The 14,421-nt window shown below is 34.8% G+C and overlaps 4 protein-coding genes across 4 annotated transcripts; 2 read left to right on the forward strand and 2 right to left on the reverse strand.

Moving 5' to 3' along the window:
* The first annotated feature begins 297 nt into the window (after nt 1-297).
* LOC125807706 (EID1-like F-box protein 3) lies at nt 298-1,208 on the forward strand. The gene has a single exon (XM_049487436.1). It carries the CDS (start codon nt 310-312, stop codon nt 1,177-1,179), a length of 870 nt encoding a protein of 289 aa, XP_049343393.1. The 5' UTR covers nt 298-309; the 3' UTR covers nt 1,180-1,208.
* A 1,422-nt stretch (nt 1,209-2,630) lies between these two features.
* Nucleotides 2,631-6,751, forward strand: LOC125807536 (CSC1-like protein At4g02900). Its single transcript, XM_049487262.1, has 11 exons — nt 2,631-2,944; nt 3,034-3,186; nt 3,743-3,878; nt 3,974-4,075; nt 4,234-4,353; nt 4,435-4,515; nt 4,651-4,991; nt 5,263-5,508; nt 5,606-5,930; nt 6,000-6,233; nt 6,366-6,751. The coding sequence occupies exons 1-11, from the start codon at nt 2,631-2,633 to the stop codon at nt 6,612-6,614; spliced, it is 2,301 nt and encodes a 766-aa protein (XP_049343219.1). The 3' UTR covers nt 6,615-6,751.
* Nucleotides 6,752-7,105: 354 nt separating this feature from the next.
* LOC125807818 (heavy metal-associated isoprenylated plant protein 35-like) lies at nt 7,106-8,618 on the reverse strand. The gene is made up of 5 exons (XM_049487549.1): nt 8,530-8,618; nt 8,345-8,423; nt 7,854-8,012; nt 7,577-7,817; nt 7,106-7,388 (listed from the first exon to the last, which is right to left on the reverse strand). Exons 1-5 carry the CDS (start codon nt 8,551-8,553, stop codon nt 7,106-7,108), a joined length of 786 nt encoding a protein of 261 aa, XP_049343506.1. The 5' UTR covers nt 8,554-8,618.
* A 777-nt stretch (nt 8,619-9,395) lies between these two features.
* LOC125807537 (sm-like protein LSM2) lies at nt 9,396-13,280 on the reverse strand. Its single transcript, XM_049487263.1, has 4 exons — nt 13,212-13,280; nt 12,360-12,426; nt 11,983-12,141; nt 9,396-9,729 (listed from the first exon to the last, which is right to left on the reverse strand). The coding sequence occupies exons 2-4, from the start codon at nt 12,360-12,362 to the stop codon at nt 9,610-9,612; spliced, it is 282 nt and encodes a 93-aa protein (XP_049343220.1). The 5' UTR covers nt 12,363-12,426; nt 13,212-13,280; the 3' UTR covers nt 9,396-9,609.
* Nucleotides 13,281-14,421: the final 1,141 nt, after the last annotated feature.

Genomic DNA, 14,421 nt, shown 5'->3' on the forward strand with positions numbered 1-14,421 from the left:
CCAAAATATTTATAGCCCTGCCACGTATTACATAAGATATTTTCGAGCCACTAAAAAAAAAATGGAGTATGTATTTAATAAAGGACACGTGTCCATGGATCCTTGCTTGCTTGCTTCCATACGATTACATTGACCCGAAGAAATATCATATCCGTATGGTCTCTATCATCCAATCAAAGAGAAGCACGTAGCCAAGTATTTTGCAATGATGTGATGGGCAGGTATTTATTTATCTATACTACTCTTAGCCGTTTATTTAAGTTCCCAAAAAACTACTTTACTGACCACATTCTCGTCGGAAAAGTAAGTATGAGTGACAATCGGAGTCAAAGACGGCGGGTCGGAGAGTCGTCCGAATCGGGAATTTACAATGAGAGGATTCTTATCTTGGTGTTTGCGTCAATGAATTGGGATATTCGTACACTATGTCAAACGGCGTCGGTCAATAGGAAACTCCGTGCAGTTGCGAGAAGGATTCTATGGAGAGAGCTATGCGTGTATCGAGCTCCGCAAATGATAACGGCTTTAACTGACGGCTCTCCGAGCGGTAGAATTGGCGGCGGATGGCAGGCGATGGCAAAATTGATGTTTTTCTGCAGTGGATGTCAATCGACCCGGCATTTCCAAGTGCGCGAATCGGCATCGGGTCACTTCGTGAAAACATCTCGGTTTTCGAAGACATCCGGTCGGAGTTTTTTGGTGAAGAGATGTAGAAGTGATTTGCTGTACGTGAGTGATCCGTGTGAGCATCCAACTGGGAGCGATGATTTGGGGCTTTTCCGAGGGGTATTTTGGGGATTTATGAAATCTAGGACAAGGGCGAGTTTGATCAGAAGACGAGTGGAGCTTGAAGAAGGAGCCAAGTGTCCATTCTGTCGAGCTCGGGTTTGGAGTATGACGGCGGCTCGGCTCATACCCAAAAGTGCGGCGCGGCGGCTTGGTTCGATGGAGACTGGATTGGAGTACTTTGTATGTGTTAATGGGCACTTATATGGTGCTTGTTGGCTGGTTCCTTTATCGTCTGATGAAGGTGAAGAAAAAGATGGTGATGATGAAGATGAAGATGAAGCTGAAGATAGCAGTGAAGAAGCTGACCAGAGATTTGACGGCGGCGGCTATTTTCATCGTGGGAATCAGATAGTAATAAATGGGTGTCTGAATTACGGGCTTACTTCTTGATATGACCAAAATGGAATCAAAAGGGACGATGTTCAAGCAGGAAGAAGGGAAGAGGGATCATTTTTGTAGTTCAGCTTGTTGTTAATATGAACTGAATCATAATTTTCTGTTTATTTGATGATTTGTTTAAGGTTCTATTCTTAAGAAAATCTTTTCTGTTACTATTAGATTTCCCGTGCTTGATTCAATAGTAGCCAATCAATTGTGCAATATAGAATCTATTTCCGGAAAGAAGAAAGTAAACATTGTAAGATAGGAAGTTAAAAAATAAAAAGGGCATCCCACATTAATAAAAGGGACACACTTCAAGAGAGGTGTAATGTAGATTAGCTTATCTTAATGCAAATATTAGTTCCACAATATAGATCAAATGGAGGAATTTTACTTTGTTGGATAACAAATTTGGAAGACTCACATAATACATCAGATGTCAAACAGAAAAAGGTAGCTAAAACTGAAAACAAATAAAAGAAAGCATAATCACAAATTGTTTAGTTTGATATAGTTCACAAATAACTGCATTCCATGCTAACAAACAAATTTGGTTGCCCGCACGATCGATAAATAGTCAACATTTTTCTTCACTAATCTCAACCTACTTTATTGGTAACGACGTCACATTTTCGGATGCTTAATATTGGTTTATATTGATAAGATATTATAGTGTACTTTTCATTTACTTACTCTATTGTATAAAGTTGAGTGAAATCAAATCAAATACTTAGTGTATTGTGGTATGTAACTTTTGAAAACTGTGACATATATATACATGGTCTGGGTCCTCCAAAAGCCGGCCGTCCCCGTTATTGTTGCCGCCCTCCCAGCTACCATCCAGCTAAGAATGTCCTCTCTTTCTAAGCAAACCAAATCTTACTTTCTTCTAACCTCTTATGATCAAAACAAAGCAAACTTACCAATCTTCTTATAGTCGCCTTCCCCTCCCTCTGGCTGTGACAATTTTTCTGGTTAGTTCCTTACTTCAATATTCTTCTGAAGCTTGTCTTCGATCATCTTAATTTCCCCTGTTTCCAACACTAATTATCGGTTTTAGCACCTGATCATGTAAATTAATTAGCATAGTTTAAATATGAATGAAACTGACCTTTCACGTTGATGGTGAGTGAGGGTTTGGTAATCCCCTCCCCATAAGTATCACCAATTTTGTTGAAACTTGATAATTTAGAGATCCATTAACATTTCGGGAATAGGAAAGAGCCCTCTTTGTTCATATGCATAATGTCAATGAACTTTATGCTTATCCATTATTACCAGCTCTAAATTCTAATCATATAATTATTATCACTTAACAGCTAGTAGGAACGGAGATTGATTTGTCTTCGGAATGAGAAATTATGGTGGTATCGAGTTTATATGCATAATAATATCTGTTACCTGTCAATTCCTTCAGAAATATTCTCATAAATAAAGTTGCACCCCAAATAACAGGTGACATGGCTAGTGTTCAAGATATTTCTGTTTCAGCTGTGATCAACCTTATATCTGCACTTGTTTTCCTTTTGGCCTTTGCAATTGCACGGCTTCAGCCAATCAATGACAGAGTATACTTCCCTAAATGGTATTTGAAGGGTATACGAGCAAGTCCTAGAAGTTCTGGATCATTTGTGAATAAATTTGTCAACTTGGACTTGAGAACATACATTAGGTTCTTGAACTGGATGCCTGCAGCTCTAAAAATGCCTGAACAAGAGCTTATAGGTCATGCTGGTCTTGATTCTGCAGTCTATATACGTATTTACCTTCTTGGGTGAGTCTTTGGGTTATGATATACTGGAACCTGTTTTGCAAATTTTTGAGTTCCTTGTATATGATCTAACTCCTGAATTATCAATGCAGCTTGAAGATCTTTGTTCCTATCACACTACTTTCTTTTGCGGTTTTAGTGCCTGTTAATTGGACTTCTGGGGAAACATTAGATCACATTGAAGATCTAACGTTCAGTAACATTGACAAACTTTCCATATCCAATATTCCTTCAGGATCAAAGAGGTGAGGGTTGACTTGTTTCCTTTTAGTATATTAACACCTCAGCTTGATGTTATTGTAAGAGAGTACTTACTTCCTTTGTTGGTAGAAAATGTTTGACAATTCGTTGAACCAAAATGCACATCAGAAATCATCAACATGTGTGTGTGTAATCATAAGTTTCTACACTGAAGGCTTCAAAAATATATCAATTTACTGTCTGTAAAGTTATTAATGAACATGTATTCACGACACAAAATTGGTTCCTTTATTGTTTTTCTTCAATTCTTAACGCAAAACAGAAAATGTACCAAAAATAGCACTTCATTTAGTATCCTTGGCAGGCGGAGGGACTACACTTGCCTTTATTTGCAATCTCTCCCTCCATATCCACACCTAACCATAATAACCTATTACTGTAGTTTCCACACAGAAGATTATAAGAAATGTTTACCAAGGAATTGGAAGGCTTATGTTTTGCTTTTACAAAATTTTGATGTTTTTTTGTTTCTCATGACTTATGCCGATATGTCATTACAGATTTTTTCCTAATAAAAAACTTAGTTTTATATTCTTTCAGGTTTTGGGCACACGTGGTGATGGCTTATGTATACACATTTTGGACCTTGTATATTCTGTACAAAGAATACAAGAAAATATCAACAATGAGACTAGATTTTCTTGCCTCTGAAAAACGTAGGCCAGATCAGTTCACGGTGAGTGTTCACATATTTTATTGACCACAAATGTTATGAGTGTTTCTAAATACTACAATATTTGGTTAGTTTACCAGATCTGATTCTTCTCATAGGTCCTTGTTAGAAATGTCCCACCCGATCCTGATGAATCAGTGAGCAAGCATGTTGAGCATTTTTTTCGTGTCAATCATTCAGATCATTATCTTACACAGCAGGTTTGTATTGTATTATAGTACTCCATATTTATGTTTGAAGTATTTAAGTATTTGACAGGATGGATACTGAGTAATTATGGGAAATTTAGGAGTAGAACCCTTTTCATTCTTATGCAGTTACTACAGCAGATGAACCTTAAAATTGATGCTACTTTTAGGTTGTTTACAATGCCAATAAGCTTGCTAAATTGGTGGAGAAGAAAAAGAGTAACCATAATTGGCTTACTTACTACCAAACCAAGTATGAGAGAGACCCTGAGAAGAAACAAAAAATTAAGGTATTATCCTTTGTTTATTGAGACTTAGTTTCATTTTTCATTTTCCTGTTGTTTCTGATTCTCTTATTCTGTCATGTATAGACAGGATTTTGGGGGCTTTGTGGAAAATCTGTGGACGCCATCGACTATTATACAACTGAAATTGAGAAGTTGACCAAAGAAGTAAGTTATGGTTTAATTTGGTAATATTTGGTCATTATGTTGCCTGAAACTAAGGTATGGAAGCTTGTGTGAGGTGAATGTAGACATTTTCATTAGCAGGAAAAGGTAAATATTGGATTTTCTGTTTTGATGTAGGAAGCTGAAGAAAGAGAAAAGGTTAAAAGTGAGCCCAATGCAATCGTTTCTGCAGCATTTGTCTCGTTTAACTCTCGTTGGGGAGCAGCTGTATGTGCTCAAACACAACAGTCAAGAAACTCAACCATTTGGTTGACAGAATGGGCTCCTGAACCACGTGATGTCTATTGGGATAATCTTTCAATACCATATATTCAACTCTCTGTACGGAGACTGCTAATGACTGTTGCTTTATTCTTTCTTACTTTCTTTTTTATGATCCCGATTGGATTCGTTCAAGCATTTGCAAGCATTGATGGCATCAGAAAGGTTCTTCCATTCCTGAAGCCATTAATAGATATGTATGTGATCCTTCTATATGTGTGCTTGTAGTATATTTATATATTAAAGTTAGACCAGCAATGTTTCTTGGGAAGTAAACAAGTACTCGTATAAAATGTTTAAGTTGTTTCACTTAGTAATGTAGGTGTGAATTGTAGCAGCTACATCTTGCATAGAGTCACTTCTTCTAAATTGCAATGATAGACTCAATGCTTAGCTTTGACCTTCCTGTATTTTGCAAATTAAATCAATATCTAAAGTTTGTGGTGCATGCTGGAATTTCTGCTGCAGGGATTTTGTAAAATCATTTGTACAAGGTTTTCTACCCGGGATTGTATTAAAGATATTTCTGATTCTTCTTCCTATGATTCTAATGATCATGTCAAAAATAGAAGGCTTTACATCACTATCATCTTTGGACAGAAGATCAGCAGCTAAATATCATTTGTTTGTCATTGTAAATGTCTTCTTTGGAAGTATCATTACTGGTGCCGCATTTGAACAGCTTGACAGGTTTCTCCACCAGTCTCCAACAGAGTGAGTTCCGTTCCGTTCCGTTCCATTCCGTAAAGGAAAGAAAGGCTAACCAAAAACAATACTTGTATGCAATTCTTAACATTTGCTTGCAATGCAGGATCCCAAAAACCATTGGTGTAACTCTTCCGATGAAAGCTACTTTTTTTATCACTTTCATAATGGTTGATGGCTGGGCTGGAATTGCAGCGGAGATCCTTAGATTGGTTCCTCTAATCATGTTTCACATTAAAAATACATTTCTAGTAAAGACGGAGCACGACAGGGAGGAAGCAATGGACCCTGGATCATTGAACTTTTCTGTATCAGAACCTCGCTTACAACTCTACTTCCTACTAGGCCTTGTCTACGCAGTGGTCACACCAATACTCCTGCCTTTCATCATTATCTTCTTTGCCTTTTCTTATATGGTTTTCCGCCATCAGGTATGTTTTCCTACTACTTTTTTAACACATAATATAAGAATAATACTAAAACTGCTTCTTTGATGCTAGATCATTAATGTGTACGATCAGAAGTATGAGAGTGGTGCATCATTTTGGCCAGATGTCAATCGTCGTATACTTATAGGTTTGGTCATTTCCCACCTTCTATTAATCGGTCTACTGAGCACCAAAGATGCTTCCCAATCAACCCCATTGCTGATAGTACTTACAGTTTTGACAATCTGGTTCCATAAGTTTTGCAAGGGAAGATTTGAGTCTGTGTTTGTCAAATTCCCATTGCAGGTTAGTGTTCCTTAGATCTTACACTTTGATGTTCATAGTTGTGTTAAGTTAGGATGCTGTTAGCTAGCATGAAGTTACCGTTGGTATACTCAACTATGAATATTAAGATTTTTTGTTCAATGCACTCTGCAGGACGCGGTGGTGAAGGATACAGTTGAACGGACCACAGAACCAAACTTTAACTTGAAAGAATATCTCCAGGATGCTTATTTGCACCCTGTTCTCAAAGGGGTTGATTTTGAAGTATTGAAAGAGCTTGACGATGAGGAGAAAAATTCACTTGTTGCTACCAAGAGGACATCTAGACGGAGTAGTAAGACTGTTTCTAATGGCACTTCTGAAGATCAGAAGACGGTCTCAGAGATTCAGCTCGTATTTTAATTTGTCACCAAATTAAAGCAGTTAAAAAATAGCATTCATTTGTTTTATTTCCTTTATAGCTTGTGTTAGGCCTTCTGTATCAAAAGATGGCAGTGAAAATGTCATGTAGTATATATACTTAAGATCAAAATGAACAGAATGTCTTTCTCATGAAAAGCTGTTCATGTTGGAATATGTCTTTTGTTGAAAAAATAGAAAAAGAATAGGTATACTTTAATCTTTTTGACACATTGTTGTGAAGAAAGTAGCAATAAGAGTGAGTGTGAAGGGAAGTTCACGATAGTCTCTCAAAAATACAAGATAAGACTGTATAGAATAGAGCCAATGAGTTCTTTGGACCCTTCACATACATAACGAATACTGACCCCCACAAATTCAAAGGCTTTAATGAAAACAAAATGGTGATCATAAGTAGTAAAGTAGTTGTGTAAAAACCAAACTAAGATTTTGAACTAAAGCATCTTGACAAAATATAATGAGAGACCTAGGTATTACATAATGGTGCAAGTGCGAGAATCTTGGTCACCAAAATAACGAGTGAAGTCATTTAACCCTGACATGGGCTGGGCGGGCGGATAAAACCCATAATCCAGGTCCGGACCATAATGCCCATATTGATATGGAGGAAGCATGTAAGTTGCAGCTTCTCCATTGAAAAATCCAGCAGGGTGACCTCCCATTTGCATAAACATAGCATACTTTTTCTGTCTTTCTTCTTGAGTAACATAATCTCGCATGCCTCCACCTCTTCTATGTATTTTGCAGTAGCGATCCCTGCAAATAGAGGCAACACATTCATTTTATGTGAAAGTATTTGACTCAAAATAGGGAGGTTGGATCATGATGGATGAGTTTTAGTTGTGAGACACTATTTGACCAATAATCCTGACTCTTTTTTATCCAAGATACTCAACCTATATATATATATATATATGGTCCATTCAAATTTGGCTCATTCATACCTGCAGATGCTTGGATCAACTCCTTGAGGGGCCACATAAGCTTCAGCTGTATGATATTTTTGCTTGTTTTTGGTTGACACAAAATCTTCACACTTTTTATTCTTTGGTGACACATAATCTTCACAGTACTGAGTCTCATGATCATCACTACTATTCCAACAATGTTCATTTCTTTTCTTGTTGTCATCACCAACTTTAGCTTTGCCCTTATAGTCCTTAGTATGGCAAGCTGCAGCCTCTTCTTTATTGTCAAAGTGATTGTGATTGGAGTTTCTACTTGTGCTATTATTATCATGTGAAAGAGGATTCTTCGAATAAGATATCAGCTCAGCCTTTTTCCCCTTTTTCTTAATGGCTTCAATCAGCATCAAAGGATTAAAATTGCCTCTAATGGTAGCCAAATTTGTTCTTGGATCATAACAAACTTCAAACACACCTACCATAACATTCCAATATTGTAAACATTTAACTTGTATAGTTTACACTATCAGCATATATAGTTTAATATGTAAGTTACACATTAATTAGGTCAATTTTATCATATAGATTTTATGTAACTAGCTTATAATAAACCTGATTGTGTAAAAAATGTAACTTTAAAGACTTAAGGTAGTCAACAAACTAATTAAGTAATTTAATTTCTCAAGGAACTTATTATTGCATAAAACTTGGACTAAGAAATTAAAGATAGTACTTCACAATGAGACATACTTGTACATTAATTAGTGTAATATTAAAATGTTTATCAAATTAATAAGAATATCATACCATTTATCTTTAATAGAATTTTCCTCAACTTTCTTTGGCATGCTGTACAACAATTGACTTCAACTTTTATGACACAGACCTGAAATGTTTAAAAACAATTTAAAGACATATATAACCTTGTAAATGTTACTACTAAATTAAAACATATATAACACAATTAAAAAACATGAGAGAGCTGAATATACAGGATCATCGGGACTGTGTTCCATCAAGATGACTTGATAAAGAAGACAAAGAACAAGTGATTTCTCCAGTTTGTCACCTACACAACAACATTAACAAGGAATTAATTCATTTGGAAATTTATTGATAAGTGTTACGAATTCAGTAAGAAAATACCAAGATTTTAGAGTATGATTTTGCACTTGACGGACAAATTAAAGAAGAGATGAAAGCTTTAAAAAACTCTATTAAGGTAGTGCAAAAACTTACTAGTATACTATTATGGAGATCCCTACTATTATTAGGATACTTTGACATGTAATGAAAGGTTATTTACCATTTTTATGATATTACAAATTAATGCTTCCTATATATATAAAGAAAGTTTCTTGTAATTACCTTAATTATAATATTGTGCAAATATCTTTTTAATTCATGCACGATCTAAGTAAAATATCTCGCCCCACAATACGGGATTTGAGTACAAAAATAGTGATTTTATTTCCACTCTTGGCAACTTATTTTAAGGAGCTCATTTAATTAATTAACTGCAAGAGTCAATAGCTATCTTAACCGGGTTCGACCCTCATATCTTTCTTCTTTTTTAATTCGATCCTCAGTCATATCATATTTATTCCTCTCCACATCACACGCATATTATAGTGTATTGGCGAACGGGTTCAATATTGGTTTTCCGCCTTGTATGTTGGAGTGTGTGACCATTATATCCAACACACTTTTAAAAACTAAAAAAAATCCAAGTGTACCATTGTACAACTTTTTTTAAAATCCCATTCATAAATTTCTGGCTCTTCTACGAGCAGTAGGCAAGGGAAGACAGGGAATACGAGTCCCACACGAGGGAGTCGACAAAGAACAAGTGTAGAACTTTTTCATAAATTGTACAACTTTTTTTAAAATCCCATCCAAGGCTTTCACACCACACAGTTAGGTAAAAATGGAGAGGAGGAACAGCAGAATACAAAGCACTGCATGCAATAGCATCTAAAAATACATTTAACAAAGAAAATCAGTACATGCTGATTTACACACTCAAAAGTTTAAAAGTACATCCACTTTTGAAGGTCTCAGATTTTAGCCTTTTAGCCACCACGAGCTTCTCTCCTCGTAGCATCATGAAGCAGCTCAATGTCGACTCCATCTGGAGGTAACTGGACGTATCTCACCACTGATCCTCTGATGAAGCAGTTCCTCACTGAACGCTATTACATCAAAGTAACATGAAAAATGTTAATGGTAATACCAACGAAAAACATATCACATGATAAAATATAAACAATATCAGGAAAAGGCAGGAAAGGCGGAAGCAAAGTGAACCAAGTAAAAAAAGAGAGGGTGAAACTGCTAAATACACCAGTGTCAACCAGTAAACATACTATATTTGCATATTTTTTTTAGTACTTGTAATTTTCTGGAACTTTGCATGTCTTGTGCACCAGCAAAAGGCATGTGAGTAGTTGCTTAAAGGCTACTTTTACATTGTTTTTCCGGATTCTGTAAGGCAGAAACTGTAAGCTATCTACTCTCTGTGCAACAACAACAACATACCCTTGCATACTTGGGAGATTGATCTTATATAAGAATCTTCTGACAATTGTTTCTCCAGTTCCAGTTGCACAACAAAAACAACAAACCTAGTGTGAGTCAGAGATAGAGAGGTTGTGTGATGCAGACCTTACCCCTACCTTGTGTGAGGTAAAGAAGTTGTTTCCGAAAGACCGCCGATATTTTGTGTTGTCACAAAAATAAAGATGGTCTAGGTCAATGATATAGTGTGATCCAGAGATAGCTGCAGTTTTTTGTTTTTTTTTTTATGACAAAGGGAAATCCGCAGCCGCTACCCTTTGGGTGCGCACAGGGTAAAACCCCCACTCCTACGTCTTGGTACTGTTTTTTAATTAAACTACTTACTGAAAAAAGAGTTGATATGGAAAGAGCAACATACTAGAGACCAACCTTGCCACATAATTTTAGTTCTGAATTTGCACAACCACTAACTACAGAAAACCAATATGTTAAGATACTAAGTTTTCATAAGAGAGAATCAAAAGAAACAGAAAATAAAGTGATCTATTTGGAATGGGGATCATTTTTATTTGTTTTTGAAACTGGTAAATCATTATCTCTTACTATATCCACAGGCTCATAGCAGGTACCCAGTCCTTGTAATAATACAGAAAGCATATGCTAACACATATTATCCTGACCGTTCAATCTAATATTTTTGAGGTATAACACCACATTTGCATGCTCGGTACCCTTTTTAACAAGTTAATTTAATAATTTAAGCCCATTTGATGAAGCACCTACTAAAATGATCCACTGATTGGAATTGGCATTAGATTCATGTATCCATAACAGGCAATTCCAGGCTGGAAATAACTTAAATAGAACCTTGGAATAATAGCTAACATATTTAACCATGAATACTAGATAATCGATACACAGGAAAATTGTGAGAAATAGCATAACTCCACTCAAGCTAATACAATCCACTCAGAAACTTGTGACTAGAGATAGTGTAATGTACTCATTTCACATTTCAGGCATTAGATCTGCAAGATCACATAACTTAAAGAAAAACCTATATAACATTAATAGTTTATCATTTTTGATAACTAATAGTTGTCGTATGTGGCAATAGTTGATTCAGAGAAATTCTTGACAAATTGCGTAGGAATAACTGTTTTAGACCCTATTGCTTATCATTTCTTAGCCTTGCAATAACGCAATCCTTAGTATGCAAATTTTCAAGGATTCTTTTCTTGCTTTTATATATGGTAACCTACATGGCTACATCTACCTTCCCACCTAATCCTCCCTCCCCATGTCATAGTGGCCCTTTCGACTTTACTGCCTTGGTGACTAGGACCTCCAACCTCCAGGATTGAAGCAGCAGGTGCTTTATAAAAGGTTTGATATCATCAAAATCTTACAAAATAATATTCACAAATCCATTATTAACCTTTCCCAGTGCACATATCCAACCAACAGTTAATAGCTTTTAAGAAAACTATTGGTTCGTTGGAACTACAATCACAATATTATGGAACAAATACCATCCTTCCACCTAGTGCATATTGCATACACACAGAAAATAGAATGAACCTCAACATTATAATTAGAGCCGAGTTGGATATCAATTCTTGAATATGTGTGTGTGTGTAGAGAGAGAGAGAGAGCAGTGAATAACTGAATATCACTTCCTAAAAGAAATCAACAGCAGAAATAAGAAACAAGTATAGTAAAGATATGGAAGAAAGAGCAGTGAACCCTACTGACTTCCCTAGTGATTAACTTACTCACCAAAATTGTCAGAGGCCTACGAAAACTCTAACATGCTTAACAATCCAACCATTGTATATAAAAGTACAGAAGTAAGCATTCCTAATCAAGAAGCAATATTTTATCCACCCGCCAAAAACCGTATGAAGGAGAAAAGGGAATGCAATTACCATGTGAGGGTACTTGTCTTCATCAACGACACTTGTGTTTTCGAGCTTAATGTTGAGATACTGATCGACTGAATGGAGTGTGCCTCGGATAGCCAAATCATTCTTCAGTTCCACTGTCACTTCTCTGCCCACCATGTCCTTGAAGTATGAGAAAAACAACTGGAAAGAGTGGGACGGGAGAAAACTCAGTTAGATACAAGTTAAAAATATAAAGCTATGAAAAGGATTGATTTTCATGAAGGAATCGGAATTTCCAATCTACAACAATCAGAAGATTTCTTTTTTTCATAGAAAACTTAAATGGAGATAGATACTAAAGGGATTAGACTGAACAGTGAGGAATGAACATCAAGAGGAAAAGGATAGAGTAACATTACCATTTTCTATTTCTATGGGAAAATCTCGTTAGTTCGCACGTCTTTCGGGGCTTCAGCTGCCAGAAATCTGACATTTCATACCGTATATGTTAAGTAACAAAAATGTTACTTTCATCATTCCAATTTATATCATAATATTCCATTTCTACACAAAATCTAACAAGTTTCAATAATTCAAATTCATTAATACATTCAAAGTTCAAACTTAACTTTTCAACCATCACTTATTCACTTTAAAGTTTTCTTCCTTAATAACACACATAATATATGAGTCAAATAAACTGCTTAAACTCCATACTTATCAAACACCATCACATTTTAAAATGCAATGGAGGGAGTATCTTTATTTGAATATTAAAACTCAAGAGCAGCATCACTTATTCTCTAGCATATTAATATTAAAACTCGAGAGCAGCATGTTTGAATATCTTTATTTGAATTGAAGGAGCAATTTGAATCAATTGAGAAACGGAATTGGTAAATGACTTGAAAGTCAAATGCTCTCATCCCAAATTCTGGCAATAGCTGATTAAAACAAATCATCTTTCAAGCTTTATTAATCCAACTTTGTTTTCATAATAGAAATAACCACAAAGGAACACCTCAAATGGAAAGCAAACTAGAATCACATAAATCAATGATAAATTGAAGTTAAGGCAATATTTATACATACATTTGGAGCAAACACAAAGCATTACAACAACAACAACAACAAATAATGTAAAAATCGTACTCTTAACATAAAGCTCTTTGAAAAGAAGGACTAGGGTTTTGGTGTGAACAGAGATGCAGGTGAAACAAGCGTCGGCAACAGGAGAAAAGAGAATGCGAGAAAGGAAAAGGGCAACTTACAACTCCAATTCACCGGAGAAAACAGATATCCGCCGAACGAGAATGGTGCCTACTGCCTTCAGTTTCAAATTGAAGGCCAAAAATAATATGCCATCAATTCTCAACTCAACTAGTTATTATTTCAAATTAAAAAATAAAATAGACAAATTTCTTAATTTCAATTTTATTTGTTTATTAAAAAAAATCAATATAATAATTACTAATTGAGTAACTAGGTAAGAAATTAATTTTTGAATCTCATTGATAGCATCTATTTCATTCATTATTAAATTAAATTAATTTATTTTATTTTTATTGAGATTTTTGAATAATAGTTTGATAATTAATAAATTATCACTTATTTATCTAGTATTATAATAAAAATAAAATTTAAGTGTGAATTGATAAGATTCATATGTCAATTTAGTTTTTTGAAAGAAGTTTAAAATTGAGCTTTGTATTAAGTTTTCCCTATAATTTTTATTTATCAGTATACATATATAAAAAGATTCTTTGTAGGCATTTGTACATATAATTTATATCGCGATATAAAATCATTAGATGAAATTAGTGTTTGGACAAATGATTTCACATTGATTTTATCTCATGAGTTTATATCAATGAAATTCATATTCTTCAAAAAATCATGATTTGAGATTTTTCAAATACAAAAATTGGCCCATTAATTTATATCTCATTTTTTGTGTTTTGTAAAAGCAATTTTACATATATATCTACTAACCATTTATTTCATATAAGGGTGTTCACGGGTCGGTTTGGATCGGTTATTGGTCAAAATCAAAATCAAACCAACTTAATCGGTTTTAAAATTATCAAAATCAAATCAAACCAAATATAATAGACATTTATCGGTTTGGTGGTTATCGATTTCGGTTTGGTTTGGTTCAGTTATTAACCATACACAAAAATAAAAGAAACAATTCATTCAAAATGTTAAAAAAGTGACAGCAATTCATTCAAAATGTTAAAAAGGTGACAACAATTCATTCAAAATGTTAAAAAAGTGACAACAATCCATTCAAAACGAAAAATAGTTAGAATGACTTAAATTATTGAACTTTCGATCACTAAATTTACTATCAATAAAACTTTAAAATTCATTATATTGCCCTAGAAGGAAGATATAATAACATTTTCAATTTCACAAAGAATTGTCATAGACACTCATTTACAATCAATAAGATAAATGTTTCATCTTGGGAATTTTTGC

This window comes from Solanum verrucosum, unplaced genomic scaffold, assembly GCF_900185275.1.
Source record: "Solanum verrucosum unplaced genomic scaffold, falcon-dt-bn FXZP01000183.1, whole genome shotgun sequence".
NCBI classification, from domain to species: domain Eukaryota; kingdom Viridiplantae; phylum Streptophyta; class Magnoliopsida; order Solanales; family Solanaceae; genus Solanum; species Solanum verrucosum.

Coding starts and splice junctions, on each gene's coding strand:
- LOC125807536 (XM_049487262.1), top strand. CDS start 2,631: ATGGCTAGTGTTCAAGATATTTCTGTTTCAGCTGTGATCAACCTTATA. Junction 4,076..4,233: donor ATCATTATCTTACACAGCAG/GTTTGTATTGTA, acceptor TGCTACTTTTAG/GTTGTTTACAATGCCAATAA. Junction 4,992..5,262: donor CTGAAGCCATTAATAGATAT/GTATGTGATCCT, acceptor TTTCTGCTGCAG/GGATTTTGTAAAATCATTTG.
- LOC125807706 (XM_049487436.1), top strand. CDS start 310: ATGAGTGACAATCGGAGTCAAAGACGGCGGGTCGGAGAGTCGTCCGAA.
- LOC125807537 (XM_049487263.1), bottom strand. Junction 9,730..11,982: donor AAGACAAGTACCCTCACATG/GTAATTGCATTC, acceptor TTGATGTAATAG/CGTTCAGTGAGGAACTGCTT.
- LOC125807818 (XM_049487549.1), bottom strand. CDS start 8,553: ATGGAACACAGTCCCGATGATCCT. Junction 8,424..8,529: donor AACACAGTCCCGATGATCCT/GTATATTCAGCT, acceptor TAAACATTTCAG/GTCTGTGTCATAAAAGTTGA. Junction 8,013..8,344: donor AATTCTATTAAAGATAAATG/GTATGATATTCT, acceptor ATGTTATGGTAG/GTGTGTTTGAAGTTTGTTAT.